The sequence below is a fragment of the Pelophylax lessonae genome, assembly GCF_965119305.1.
Source record: "Pelophylax lessonae genome assembly, chromosome: 1".
In the NCBI taxonomy this organism is placed as follows: domain Eukaryota; kingdom Metazoa; phylum Chordata; class Amphibia; order Anura; family Ranidae; genus Pelophylax; species Pelophylax lessonae.
In genome coordinates, this window is record NC_138768.1 from 863,803,962 (window position 1) to 863,819,753 (window position 15,792).

Here is a 15,792-nt window from a genome sequence, read left to right on the forward strand (position 1 = left end):
TAGTGATGAAACAAAATATGTGTCCTTGAAAACAGCCGTCAATTTTGGTAAATACCAATCTTAGATAAATTATTTAATTTTGAGGCGTTGTATGAATGTAATCTCCTAAAGTGCTAAGTGCTAATTAAAATAAATAAATAAATAAATAAATGTATTCAATTGAGCAAGAAGAATAAAATATGCAACCAACAATTTAAAAGTCATCAATTGGACTTTTAAATTGATGACTTTTAAATTGTTGGTTGCATATTTTATTCTGGTTGCTTAATTGAATACATTTGTTTTTTTGAATTAGCACTTAGTACTTTAGGAGATTACATTCACGGCATCAGCATACGGCACCTCAAAATGAATTAATTTGCCTAACATGTCATGCTTCAAAATTGCGCACACTCGTGAAATGGCGACAAACTACGGTACATAAAAACCTCCATAGGTGGCGCTTTAAAAATTTTTACAGGTTAGCAGTTTAGAGTTACAGAGCAGTTAAAATTATTGCTCTCACTCTAACGATCCTGGCGATACCTCACATGTGTGGTTTGAACACCGTTTACATATGTGGGCGTGACTTGCGTATGCGTTCGCTTCTGCGTGCGAGGAGGGATGGGGTGCTTTACATTTTCTTTTTCTTATTTATTTTCCTTTTTATTTTTACACTGTCCCATTAAAAAAAAAAATATTCATTTTTATTCTTATTACAAGGAATGTAAACATCCCTTGTAATAGAAATAAATATGACAGGTCCTCTTTAATGAGAGATCTGGGGTCAAAATAGACCTCAGATCTCCCATTTAAACTTAAAAAAAAATGTAATTTTACTTTTGCCAATAAAAAAAAATTGGCTTTTTAAGGCCGTTGGTAAGAAGTGACATTTGATGTCAGTCCGGTCCTCCGGGGGCATAGAGTAGAGTGGGGCGCCATCTTGCCCTCACTCGACTTCCTGCCCATTCACGCATGGAATCGGATAATTTTTCGCCACTACCGACCACTCTGGTAAGCAGGGAAAATGACTGGGAAGCCCTTAAGAGCCGGTTCACATAGGCGCAACCCGACTTGCCGGGGCGACCTGTGAAGTCGTGGTGCGCAGCTCGCACCGTGACCTCGGAGCGGCATGCACGGACTTCATATCATTGAAGTCAATGCAGGTCGCTCCAGGTCGCCCCAAAGTAGCTCGGGACCCTTTTTCCAAGTCGGAGCGACTTGTGTCGCTCCTATTAGAACGGGTCCTGTGCTAATCTATGGCAGGCGACTTGTCAGACGACCAGGTGTGAACCGGCTCTAAAAGTGAACCCGTGGTGAATCTGCCACCGCGACCACTTTTATCAGATTCCGGATCGCCAGCTGTGTAAAAACATAACGGGGTTATCACACCTCCCAACTTTTTGCAATAGGAATGAGGGACACCTATTAGCAAAAGTATGTAGGCATAGGACACACCCCCTGCCACGCCCCCTTTAAGGGAAATTATACAAAAATAATGATTAGTTAACCACTTCTTGACCGGAAGATATTCCCCCTTAATGACCAGGCCATTTTTTGCGTTTCGGCACTGCGTTACTTTAACGGACAATTGCGCAGTCATGCGACGATGTACCAAATTACACTAAAAATACCTTTTTCCCACAAATAGAGATTTCTTTTAGGGGCATTTGATCACCTCTGCAATTTTTATTTTTTGCGCCATAAACAAAAATAGAGCGACAACTCTGAAAAAACAAAAAACAATATTTTTCACTTTCTGCTATATAACATCAAAAAAATTGAAAATCTAAATTTTTTAACATTTTTAGGCCAATTTGTATTCTGCTACATATATTTGGTGAACAAAAATCTCAGTAAGCGTATTTTGATTGGTTTGCGCAAAAGTTATCGCGTTTACTAACTACGGGAAAGATGTATTTCATTTTTATTTTTTACTAGTAATGGCGGCAATCTGCAATTTTTAGCAGGACTGTGACATTGCGGTGCACAGAACGGACCCCTAACTGACATTTTTTACACTTTTGGGGGGACCAGTGACATTACTGTAATAATGACACTGGCAGGGAAGGGGTTAACACAGTGGGTGATCAAAGGGGTTAAATGTGAACCTAGGGGAGTGATTCTAACTGTAAAGGGGTGGGGCTTATGGAATGACCATAGAGACCTGTGATCCTATATAGAAGGATCTCAGGCGCTCTGGGATCATTCCAGAGAGAAGAATGGTCAGCTATGTTTACAACAGCCAACTGTTCTTCTCTCTCAGCGGGGAGCGATCGCGTGGGCCAGGCGGCAATCGGAGTGGGGGCGGGAGTGCACCGGCGGCGCGGGCTCACCTCCTAGCTGCAGGCGCACGACCGACATGGCCCTATGGGCTTAGAAGTGCTTTTTCTAACCACTAATATTCCTTTATATTGGCTTTTAAAATTTACCAATGCAAAAATTTAGAAACTGGATGAAAAGTTTAGCACGGGGAAACACCTTTTTTCACCGTGCCAGTCACGGTGAAGGACACTTCCAGAACAAAAAACATGATGAGATTCTCACGTCCTTTCCTACTGCTGCCCCTCGCTGAGCAACAGGTTCCTCTGAGAAACATCTTTTGAAAGATAAAAAGTGCATTTTATATAAAACTATGTAGATCAGACCAAAATGAGGAACAAATGAGGGACAGAGGGACTTTGTTCCAAATCAGGGACAGTCGTGAGCTATGGGTTATGGCAGCTAGCTGCTGCCATAACCCCGGTATTTATTGTCAAAGTACCGACTTAAATACACAGTGGGCGGTCCTGAAGTAGTTAAAAAAAAAGTGTACTTAAGGGTGTGCCTTACAGCATGTCCATCCCCCTGAAGGGGTAGGACCTTACCCTGAACCCCCAGGGTGCAAAGCTTCTGGCAGAGACAAAGTTTCGAACATGGTCCACCTAGCCAAAAGGCCTGGAGGACCCCTTTCCTCATGATCAGCTGAAGACGACCAACAAGCACTAGGTTGAGGGCTCTCCCGAAGTCAGATCCCCCAGTATTTATTGTCAAAGTACCGACTTAAATACACAGTGGGTGGTCTGGAAGTAGTTAAAAAAAAAAGTGTACTTAAGGGTGTGCCTTACAGCATGTCCATCCCCCTGAAGGGGTAGGACCTTACCCTGAACCCCCAGGGTGCAAAGCTTCTGGCAGAGACAAAGTTTCAAACATGGTCCACCTAGCCAAAAGGCCTGGTGGACCCCTTTCCTCATGATCAGCTATAGCCGACCAACAAGCACTAGGTTGAGGGCTCTCCCGAAGTCAGATCCCCCAGTATTTATTGTCAAAGTACCAACTTAAATACACAGTGGGCGGTCCGGAAGTAGTTAAAAAAAAAAAAGTGTACTTAAGGGTGTGCCTTACAGCATGTCCATCCCCCTGAAGGGGTAGGACCTTACCCTGAACCCCCAGGGTGCAAAGCTTCTGGCAGAGACAAAAGGCCTGGTGGACCCCTTTCCTTATGATCAGCTGAAGCCGACCAACAAGCACTAGGTTGAGGGCTCTCCCGAAGTCGGATCCCCAGGTTCAGGGGAGGAAGAAACCTGATGGCCACACATCCTCCCTCTAGACCTCAGGGTAGCCCTGAGGACCCGCACCCTCCATCCAGTGAAAGAAGACCCAAACAAAAGTTGAAAAGTGATAAACGTAAAGAGAAAAAAATAAAATAAAATGGCTTTCCATATATATAGTTATAATAAAAGCCAACTGTGTCTTTCCCAAACAGAATTCTCTGCTGCGACTATTATCCACCAAGGAGCGGGAGCGAGCCCGCGCTACCTTCCTATCTCTGGATCAGGACAATGACCAGCTGATCACCGGCAGCGAATGCCGAAGGGCGCAGCATGGCTGGTTTCTCAAGCCGGCTAAAGAGGCAGCTTCATGTAATGTAAGGTAAGGAACAATGGTGGCATCATGTATTCTTCATAACCATCCAAACTCCAATCTGATGTTCAGATCGAGGGTTACACACCCAACAATAGCATTGTCCAATCATCAGCAGAAAATGCTGAAGGGCCCAGCATAGCTGGTTCCACCATCTGCCTTGTCTTACAACCATATTGTCCAATCTACTAAATGCTGGTATCAGGGGCGTAACTACAGGGGTTGAAGGGGTTGCAATTGCAACCGGGCCAGAGGCGTAATAAGAACCTTCAGGGCCCCGGTGCAAGAAACCACAAAGGGACCCCTTGCTGGCGCCCTTCCCTTCAAGCCGGGTGCTCTTCCCACTGATCCTGGGGCCCTTTATTATGGTCCCACAGTGGGACCCTTTCACAAGTTCTGCAGTGGGCCCCCTTCCTGCCATCTTGGGGCCTCCCCACGGTGGTGGAATGCCAGGGCCCGGTCGCAAGTGTGACCTTTGCTATCCTGGAAGTTCACCCACTGGTGTCAGTAGTTTTTTTTTTTTTTGGTATTTTAATTGTATTATTTGTTATCATTTTATTTATTTATTTATTTTTACAATGTCACTGACTATGACTCTGTCCATTCAGAAAAGGAAGGAGCTGGTAAATTACATATTTACCGACCCCTTCCTGGTTCTCTATTGTGACACATCCCCTGCAGCAGCCGGCAGGAGAGGAGAGAAGACACAATAGTGGGGGGGGGGCTAGAGGAGCACACAGGGGCCCAGAGACAACAGAACACAAGTGAACTGGATAGGAGGGGTGGCGGGGGCAGCATTCAGAGGAACCAATCTCCTCCGTTTTCCTCCGGCAGCTACAGGAGGAAAAATGAGGACAGTGATTTCTCTACATGCTGCCTCCGCCGCCCTTTCTATCCAGGTGTACAGGTGAGCCGCACAGGCCCCCTGGAGCATGGGGCCCGGTTGTTACGGCCCTGCTACCTGAATCATGTCCCTTATGAAGATGGCTACGGGACAGAAATGCCAGGGTGTTTTTTTAAAGTGATCTCTCAAAAAAAATAAAGCAGGGAGACATGGATGGATGGGGGAGTTTGATTTAAATATTAAAAAAAATGTTTTTGGTTTGTGGTGCTCAGATACAGTGAAGGTCCGCTTTAAAGCTCAACGCCAGTTAACACTTTGCAGTTGCAGCAACTTCAAAAAGAAAGAAAAAAAGCTTGTACCATGTAGTACTGACCCCTTTTAAAGTGGTAGTAAACCGCGGCAGTTTAAAAAAGAAAAAAGAAAAAGAAAACCACCTGTAAGGCAATTGCATATTGCGCTGCATCGCATACCAGCACAATATGCAATACTCACCTTGGAACAAAACCCTTCAGCGGCGTGCTGTCACCACTGACAGGGCTTCCATCTTCCCTTGGTTGTTCTTCCGGGTTCGCGGGCTCTGGCTGTATAAGTGGCCGGGGCCGCAATTACGTCCTTCTGCTTGGGCTCCATGGTATGCTGGACCTTCAGAGCGCATGCACCGGTGATGTAACTGGCTGAATTGAGGGTAAATATCACCAGGGATATGCAAACTTTGGCCCCCCCAGATGCTGCAAAACTACAACTGCCACCATGCCTCTGCCTCTGGGTGTCATGCTTGTGGCTCTCAGAGTCTTGCTATGCCTCATGGGACTTGTAGTTCTGCAACATCTGGAGGGCCACAGTTTGCATATCCCTGTCCTACACAAGTTTAGAAGATATTAATTTTACCTACAGTTAAGTCTTCTTATAGGCCTATCTGTATATAAAAATCAGAAAGGGGACATTACTATAGGGTGACCATACTTAAAAAATGAAATGAGTCCTGTGCCAAGTGCTCTGTGTATTTCCTGTGTCATTTGCCATTTTTTAATGGCAAATGGCACAGGACATACACAGAGCCCTGGGCACAGGACTGCATAATACACAGAGCTCTGGGCACAGGACTGCATAATACACAGAGAACTGGGCACAGGACTGCATAATACACAGAGCACTGGGCACAGGACTACATAATACACAGAGCGCTGGGCACAGGACTACATAATACACAGAGCGCTGGGCACAGGACTACATAATACACAGAGCGCTGGGCACAGGACTACATAATACACAGAGCGCTGGGCACAGGACTACATAATACACAGAGCGCTGGGCACAGGACTACATAATACACAGAGAACTGGGCACAGGACTGCATAATACACAGAGCGCTGGGCACGGGACTGCATAATGCACAGAGCGCTGGGCACAGGACTGCATAATACACAGAGTGCTGGGCACAGGACTACATAATACACAGAGCGCTGGGCACAGCACTACATAATACACAGAGCGCTGGGCACAGGACTGCATAATACACAGAGCGCTGGGCACAGCACTACATAATACACAGAGCGCTGGGCACAGCACTACATAATAAACAGAGCGCTGGGCACAGGACTACATAATACACAGAGCGCTGGGCACAGAACTGCATAATACAGAGCGCTGGGCACAGCACTGCATAATAAACAGAGCGCTGGGCACAGGACTACATAATACACAGAGCGCTGGGCACAGGACTGCATAATACACAGAGCGCTGGGCACAGCACTACATAATAAACAGAGCGCTGGGCACAGGACCACATAATACACAGAGCGCTGGGCACAGAACTGCAAAATACAGAGCGCTGGGCACAGCACTACGTAATACACAGAGTGCTGGGCACAGCACTACATAATACACAGAGCGCTGGGCACAGGACTACATAATACACAGAGCACTGGGCACAGGACTGCATAATACAGAGCGCTGGGCACAGCACCACATAATACACAAAGTGCTGGGCACAGGATTACATAATACACAGAGCACTGGGCACAGGACTGCATAATACAGAGCGCTGGGCACAGCACTACATAATACACAGAGCACTGGGCACAGGACTACATAATACACAGAGTGCTGGGAACAGGACTGCATAATACACAGAGCACTGGGCGCAGGACTACATAATACACAGAGTGCTGGGAACAGGACCGCATAATGCACAGAGTGCTGGGCACAGGACTGCATAATACACAGAGCACTGGGCACAGGACTGCTTAATACACAGAGCGATGGGCACAGGACTACATAATACACAGAGCGCTGGGCACGGGACTGCATAATACACAGAGCGTTGGGCAAAGGACTACATAATACACAGATCGCTGGGCACAGGACTGCATAATACACAGAGCGCTGGGCACAGGACTGCATAATACACAGAGCGCTGGGCACAGCACTACATAATACACAGAGCGCTGAGCACAGGACTACATAATACACAGAGCGCTGGGCACAGGACTGCATAATACACAGAGCGCTGGGCACAGCACTACATAATAAACAGAGCGCTGGGCACAGGACTACATAATACACAGAGCGCTGGGCACAGCACTACATAATACACAGTGCGCTGGGCACAGAACTGCATAATACAGAGCGCTGGGCACAGCACTACATAATACACAGAGCGCTGGGCACAGCACTACATAATACACAGAGCGCTGGGCACAGGACTACATAATACACAGAGCACTGGGCACAGGACTGCATAATACAGAGCGCTGGGCACAGGACTACATAATACACAGAGCGCTGGGCACAGCACTACATAATACACAGAGCGCTGGGCACATGACTGCATAATACACAGAGCGCTGGGCACAGCACTACATAATACACAGAGCACTGGGCACAGGATTACATAATACACAGAGCACTGGGCACAGGACTGCATAATACAGAGCGCTGGGCACAGCACTACATAATACACAGAGCACTGGGCACAGGACTACATAATACACAGAGCGCTGGGCACAGGACTGCATAATACACAGAGCACTGGGCACAGGACTACATAATACACAGAGTGCTGGGGACAGGACTGCATAATGCACAGAGTGCTGAGCTCAGGACTGCATAATGCACAGAGCGCTGGGCACAGGACTGCTTAATACACAGAGTGCTGGGCACAGGACTGCATAATACACAGAGAACTGGGCACAGGACTGCTTAATACACAGAGCGCTGGGTACAGGACTGCATAATACACAGAGCGATGGGCACAGGACTACATAATACACAGAGCGCTGGGCACAGGACTACATAAGATACAGAGACAATGGCATCTGAGCCACCAGGCTGTTCCTCAGCCAGCATGGGGTGCCCTATTTACGTTATTCTGGCCCTGAATCCGGGGACAAACTTGATCCGGGGACAGTGTCCTCAATCCGGAGACTGTGCCTTCTCATACAAGTACATGGTACAGCAGCCACATATCAGGAATATGAAGTGTTGGGGTAACAAATCCTTTAGCAGAGGCAGGCAGAAGCAATTAAAAAGTTGTTAAGCCTCAAGATGAAATTGCTGGCATCCTCTCTGTTTCAGGCATATATAAAGCACTGTGTGTCAATTTTTTAAAAATTATATTCCTAAATACCTTTTTATACAGCTCCGCTGTGCGGTTACATGACCCTCCACTCTCCTTCCCCGATCTCAGGAGAACAGCGGGAGGGGCTGAGATTCCCCTCTGATGTCAGCCGGCCAGCAGAGGGACACCACGTGACCTACAGCCTAGCTGCAAACATTCAATTTAGACCAGGGACACTCCAGCTTAGAAGAAGTGGAAAATGGCGTATCGGCAGGATCAACAGCTATTAAAATTATGTTACGAGGGCTCAGAAAACAAACATTGCTGCTATAATTAAGATCTAATGGGTGAAACATCGTAGAGTGGAAGGTCCCTAGATGGGCACTTGTTACAGTGCCTTTGTGCAATCAAAGCAATTGGTGGCTGACTGCCTGTCTCCTTCATGGTATGTTTGGAACATAGACAGCTCATTTCCGGCCAGGCACCCAGTTCTTGGGAAACAACAGGGAATGTAAGCTTGCGCATATGTTATTATTTTTTTTTTACACTTGTAGCACCCTCCTAGTAGGGATGATCGAACGTTTTTTGCGGTAAAAGTTCGGAATTCGGCCACCAGAACTGCCCAAAATGAAATGGGACAGGAACTGGGCTTTAAAAGCCGTGATTGGCCCAGAAACATTAGTAAAAGCAGATTGGAGTGACTAGGGGGTCCAGAGGCCAATCAGGAGTGAATACGCCCCCCAGTATATAACATAGCCCCGCCAAATCTCTAGCACTGTAATAGAGAGGCTGTGCAATAGAGTGGAAGCATTTCTGTTACTCCTGCTGCTCCAGTGTCATTTTGCAATTATTAGTGTGAGGAAAGGGATATGCAGTGTAGTTAGGGTACTATATACCACTATAGTTAGATTCAATAATCTAGTTTCTTTAGGGAAAGTGTTAAGTGTCAGGGTGACCGCAGTGTAGGGTGAACTGACTCTGCTATGCCAGGGTGACTGAACTCATCCATGTCAGGGTGACCGTCAGAAAAAAAAGATAATTTTTCTTAGAATTTCAGTAGCGCAGGGATGGGGCTCCGCTCCTTTCACACCTATATTTGTGTATGTGTATATATATATACATATATATATGTGTGTGTGTGTGTATATATACCCCTATACAGAAGTTCAGATGTCATGCCTGCCTCCAAAGACACACATAAAACGCCCAATAAACGCCTGCAACAAAAACGCCCAGGTGTGAAAGGAGCGGAACCCCATCCCTGCGCTACTAAAAATTCTAAGAAATATGATCTTTTTTTTCTGGTTCTGGACATGCTACAGAGCTGAAACTTCACAGGTACACTTTTTAGACCCCCCAGACACTAAATCCAAAGAAATCTCATTTTTTTTCCAATAAGTTTTCAATAATTGGCTCTCTTTCAAAAACGACAATTTTTAAGAACTTTTTTTGTGTGATTAATAGTCCCTGGGGCATGACCCAGAACCCTAGGCACTTTTTAGGGGCATTTATTGGGTTTTAGGGCTTCAAAATGGTGTTTTTTGATTCCAGAAGTTCAGGTCCCATTGATTTCAATGGGATTCTGGAATCCAAACTGGACTTTCGGGAAGTTCGGGTGTTCTGGTCAAACCAAACTTTTCAAAAGTTCGATCATCCCTACCTCCTAGCATAGGATGCTGGGAAAATTGTATTTTTGGCTCCTTCTGTAGTGAAGGGAGCAGTGATTGTTTGCTGGAGGGCCTGGAGTGATCTACCTGAAGAGTTGGCTGTGGGACTTCACCATAGGGATCGGGTCTGGAGAAAGGTTGTCTCCCTCACTGGACCGTGTCCGGAGGAAACTGGAAGGTGGCAGCTGTCCTAGAGTCTTAGGAGTAATGACCCCACATTTTATTACTCTTGTAGCACCCTTCTAGCATAGAATGCTGGGAAAATTTTATTTTTGGCTCCTTCTGTAGTCAAGGGAGCAGTGATTGTTTGCTCACGTTTGCTCAGAGTTTCATGGGCTGGGAGTTTGACTGCTTTCCGATTATAGAGAGGGAGAATCAAATGACCAGCCTGAATAGTTATAATGGCCTGGCCAATCCCTGGAGGGGAGTGTCCAAAAGGTGGCAGGGGAGGTGATAAATAATCTGAAGCCATGAGGGGATGGTTCTTTCCTTGATAAGGAGGGTTCCAAAGTCTCAGAGGCTGCTGTCCTAAGGCAGCCTGTGGACTGTGTAGCTGTTTTTGAGGCCTCAGTGGTGTCAGGGTTGAGGGCCTGGAGTGATCTACCTGAAGAGTTGGCTGTGGGACTTTACCATAGGGATCGGGTCTGGAGAAGGGTCATCTCCCTCACTGGACCATGTCCGAAGGAAACTGAAAGATGGCAGCTGTCCTGGAGACTTAGGAGTAATGACCCTTAATTAATTCCTGGTGACTGTGTACTTTTGTGATGTAGCAATGGACTGTGGTGGCTCTCATAGGATCTCAGAGTACTGGGCTTTCCCCTGTCCTCAATAGAATCCTGGAGTGTGAGCCTAGAGAAGTGTGTCTCTTATCACTGTGCAGTATTTTGGAGTATCCCATGCCCTAACCCACATGTCTCAAACACAGGGCCCGTGGGCCGAATGCGGCCCTCCAGGTCATTTCATGTGGCCCTCACACCTTTCCTGCAGCTGCTGCACCTCCCTCATCTTCACCCCCAACTTGTCTAAGCAGTCAGCAGCAGAGAGGACAGATCTCCTCCTACAGATCTTGCTCTTCTCTGTGCAGCTGCAGAACACCATGGCAGAACCAATGTTCTCCAATACAGTTTCTTGTGGATGATACCAGTGAAATGAGAACCTCCTTTTCAGACTTGCATTCTCTGCTACAGGAGTGTGTGGGCTCCTTGCCGGTCTTCCCTTGTCCTTCAAAGCTTAAGTCTTAACTTATTACAAAAAACAGTAATAATTGAATGCAGAGGGAATTGTTTATGATGATAAAAAGTAGATACATTTATATGGTATTACAGATACAACCGGCCCATTGAGGGCAATCATAATGCTGATACGGCCCGCAATGAAATTGAGTTTGACACCCCTTCCCTAACCCCTCTCCAGTTTAAAGTTCTTCGGGCAATGAAATATCAAAAAGACACCCCCTAGATTGAGTTATTGAAGCCGTAGTGAATGGACTGGTGCTTGTGGTGGTACTATTAAGGAAGACCTAGCTATTACCATCGGCCCCTACTGGGTACCACTACACACTTTAAGTAGAGGTCCATGTGTTATATATGACTGATCTAACACATTAACCTCCTTGGTTAATGTTCCTTGGTTATTATGCTGCTCTTTTGGCTTGAATACTATCTGAACCATTGACCCAACTTAGTTTGCAGTTCAGGAAAGTCATAAAAAGTCAGACATCCCTTCATACTTGCTCTGGGTCAGCAAAGCAACAGGATCAGCATTCAGGCAACTGGAATTGGAACGAGAGACCAGCCACTGCAGCCTCCATGTTTTTCTCATTTTCTCTTCTAAGGCATTTAAGTCAAATGTACCCTTAGACTCCTTGTATCTGCAGCCAAATTATGTTTTGCTAGTTTTGAGTGGAGTAAGGAGGGATTAGACCCCCTGTTAGGTTTTTATAGCTGTCTATGTGTTGGGTTGGCTATGAAAACATTGTAAATCTTTTCTCTTTCTTGTTTGCCTTCAGTATTAGCCATGTCGGGCCGATGTCAGAGAGCAGTCCGGCCAGCAGCACTAGTGGAAAAAGCCAGGAGAAGATCCCTCTTACCACAGAGTCCGATGACAGCAGGTGAGAGATGATGTTACATCATATATTACTAGAGATGTTTAAGAGGAGCTCGAGCTAAAACTCACCTTATCTTATTTTGCAATAAGCAAGGAGGGGTTACAACTTTGCCACTCTATTGCTCAAGCCAAAGACAAAAAGAAAAGGGCGCCAAACCAGAAAGTGAAAGCCACCAAGATGTAACCTATGTGTTTCGGGTCAACCAGACTCCCCCTTCTTTAGGGCTTGGATCAGGGGTAGGTGACCTTGGCACTCCGGCTGTTGTAGAACTACAAGTCCCATGAGGCATTGCGAGATTCTGACAGCCACAGATATGACTCCCAAGAGCAGAGGCCTAATGGGGTTTGTAGTTTCAGCACAGCTGGAGTGCTAAGGCTGCCTACCCCTGGCTTAGATAGTGAAATAAGGACTTGAATGGGTCCAAAGGTTACAGTAGCCCAATTCATCTATATTAGATCACTCTAGATTCTCCTATATGGACTACAGACATTTGGTTAGTGGCAGTTGGAACCCTAACCACAATGTTATACTCCTTCTGTAAACTAATAATGTAGGCTAGTTGAGTTCTTCCACACCAGACTGGTCCAACTAAGTTTTTATGGAGGAAATGTGTTTAGTAGGGTTGAGTTTAGGGTTCTGTGCAGACTACTCCAGTTCTTCTGCACCATACTGGTCCAACCATGTCTTTATGGAGCAAAGGTATTCTCTAGGGTTGACATTAGAGCCACTTGTTGGCCAGTTGAGTTCCTCAACACCAAACTGGTCCAACCATGTCTTTATGGAGCAAAGTTATTCTCTAGGGTTGACAGTAGAGCCACTTGTAGGCCAGTTGAGTTCCTCAACACCAAACTGGTCCAACCATGTCTTTATGGAGCAAAGGTATTTTCTAGGGTTGACATTAGAGCCACTTGTAGGCCAGTTGAGTTCCTCAACACCATACTGGTCCAACCATGTCTTTATGGAGCAAAGGTATTCCCTAGGGTTGACAGTAGAGCCACTTGTAGGCCAGTTGAGTTCCTCAACACCAAACTGGTCCAACCATGTCTTTATAGAGCAAATGTGTTCAGAAGGGTGGATGTCAGGGCTCTGTGCAGGCCACTCAGGTTCCTTAGGGTTAAGGTTGAATGGGTTCAGCAGCTAAATGGAGCTATATTAGGTCACTCTACGCTCTCCTATATGGACTGCAGAAATGTGGTTAGTGGCAGTCGAAACCCTAACCACAATGTTATCTTCCTTATGTAAACTAATAATGGAGATAAAATGGGGACGGCATGTCCAGCCTAGGTGACAACCATGTCTTCCTCCACAGATACAGAGGAATGCGTGTTGTCACCTTTAAACGAGAAGTGTAAAAAAAAAAAATGAAATATGTATACTATTGCAGCTGCCACATCTAAGGATTTATAAGCTGCTAAATATAGTTTCTTAGATTTTTGGTTCAGGTATGCTTCAATAGGCAGTCAAGGAGTGGGAGATAGGGAGTCACCTCATACACTGCAGAGGCTGAGAGCTACCAGAACTGCACTGGTGTTCACAGCCCTTGCTTGAGGCCTGCATGTGGACCCCTCATCCAGCACCCTGGTAAGATAGATAAAAAAAGGTGATTTACCATTCCAGTGTGTTGCAAATACTGGAGAGTGTGCTAGGTTCTGCTGTTCCAAGACAAATGTCCCATAATGCACTGTACAGAAAAGCTCATCCACTGGATCAATCTACTTTTCTGGAAAAGGGGGTAAAAATCCACAGATAAAAGAGGTCTGATGCATTTCAGTCAAGAATGGCCTTACTCATAGCAAGGCAAGATCATTCTGGGCTGAAACGCGTCAGTCCTGTTTTATCTGTACACGATGGAAAAAAGCTGCGCTGCAAGGAATAATGTAAAAATAGCAGCTAACACACAGTGAAGGATATGCAATACCAATACAATAGTGATATATATACAGTATATATATATATATATATATATACACATATACATATAGGGCTTTTTTTCTCACACAATAGGTGCAGGAACTCCCCCTTTTCGAGTCACCCCTTGTCCCAACCCCCTACCCACCTCCTACATCATTTCTTGGTTCCACTCCCTACCCACCTCCAAGTGCTGCCCCTTTTAGAGAATACTGACCCAAGTAACAATTGTGGTGCTAAGTAATTTGTATAGAATTTCTTAATGATAACAAGAAAAGCAGTAAAATAGATCCCATGGAGCCAGCAACAATAGATCCCCCCAGTAGCAATGGACCACCCACAACAAAACATCCCCTCCTAGCAACAAAAGATCCCCAGAAGCAACAACAGATCCCCCTGCAGTCAGCATCAATAGACCCATCCCTCAACAGTAGATCTCACCCCCAGCAACAATAGAGCCCCACCAGTAACAACAGACCTCCCCAAAAACAATAGAACCCCCCTGCAAAATTAGATCCTCTCCAGCAACAATAGATCTCCTAGCAGGTAGCATAAATAGACCCTTCACCACTTGCCATTATGTACATTCAGTGCTGAAGGTGCCGGAACTGTGTTCCCCCTCATTCCTGCTGAAAAAAAGCCCTGTATATATATATATATATATATATATATATATATATATATATATATATACATATATATATATAATGTGCAGTGCGAAGACAACAGATAACATTGTAGTATAATTTCCACTTTAGCTTTATAAACGAGTGTAAAAACACCCTGCGTCCTCCACCGAACACTCTGAGGCTTACCAGACAGTGTGTGACTCTCAGCAGAGAAGTCAAACAGCGCTTGTTGCCACGATAGCAGTCAATCCCCATAGAGCTCCACACATCACATAGCGATTCATTCCTCCATCTTAATCACCAAACGGGCATATGACATGAAAGAGAACCAAAACCACTTCATATAGTGTAATTCCAACAGGTATATTTATTAAAAATTGGTTAGCAACACGTACATGAATTCTAGAGCAAAAGCCACATTAAAACTACAAAATCCAGAGCCCTTCGTGAGGTGTGCTGACATCACAGCTTCTGGCTCCGCCCAACGCATTTCGTCAGAAATTACATTGTCAGGGGCATGTTTTGATGAGGGGCACGTGGTGTTTTTACACTTGTTTATGAATCTGAGGTGGAAATTATACTACAGTTTTTTCCCCATTGTCTTCACTCAAGTATTCACTGTGGTGGACACTTGGGACTTTCTGATATAGTTTATTTTTTATTTTTTTTTATGGTTCACTTTTTTTTATGTAAATGTTAACTTGTAGCACTGCACTGTTTTATCTGTAACATTTTTTTCTTATAAAGAAACCTGTTCAACCGTGGACGAATTCTATCTTATGTATACACAGCACCCCCCTTTGCACACTGGATATTTGTTCCATCTGGGCAGGGCCGTCTTTATTATTGATTGGACCCTGGGCAAACATTCTCTTGGACCCTTCCAAATCCACTTATCAACTATTCGCAGGTAATGCAGGCTAAAGGGGCAGCTGCTTTGGGCCTCACAACAATGACTGGGCCCGGGGCAGCTTCCCCTTTTGCCCTGCCTTAAAGACGGCCCTGCATCTGGGTTGAGCACAGTGGGTTTTCTTTGGATTTTTCCATAATGCAACAGTGATTGTGCTGTGAAGCATCCAGTTGAACTCTTCATAGCACATTCCTCCCCCCTCCCTCTCTTTTATTAGCAATTAATACTGCAGTGGGACCATCCACAAGAAACTGCTGCCAGGCCTGGGTCCACCTGCTAACCTGAT

The 15,792-nt window shown here is 45.5% G+C and overlaps 1 protein-coding gene across 1 annotated transcript in view; it reads left to right on the forward strand.

The window, feature by feature from the left end:
- PHF24 (PHD finger protein 24) overlaps nt 1-15,792 on the forward strand; it is a gene marked incomplete at its 5' end in the record, with an annotated part of 124,480 nt that overhangs the window by 104,591 nt on the left and 4,097 nt on the right. Inside the window, 2 exons of the mRNA XM_082243954.1 lie at nt 3,725-3,891; nt 11,961-12,062. Coding sequence (XP_082100080.1) covers nt 3,725-3,891; nt 11,961-12,062 — 269 coding nt within the window. The remainder of the gene's footprint in view (nt 1-3,724; nt 3,892-11,960; nt 12,063-15,792) is intronic.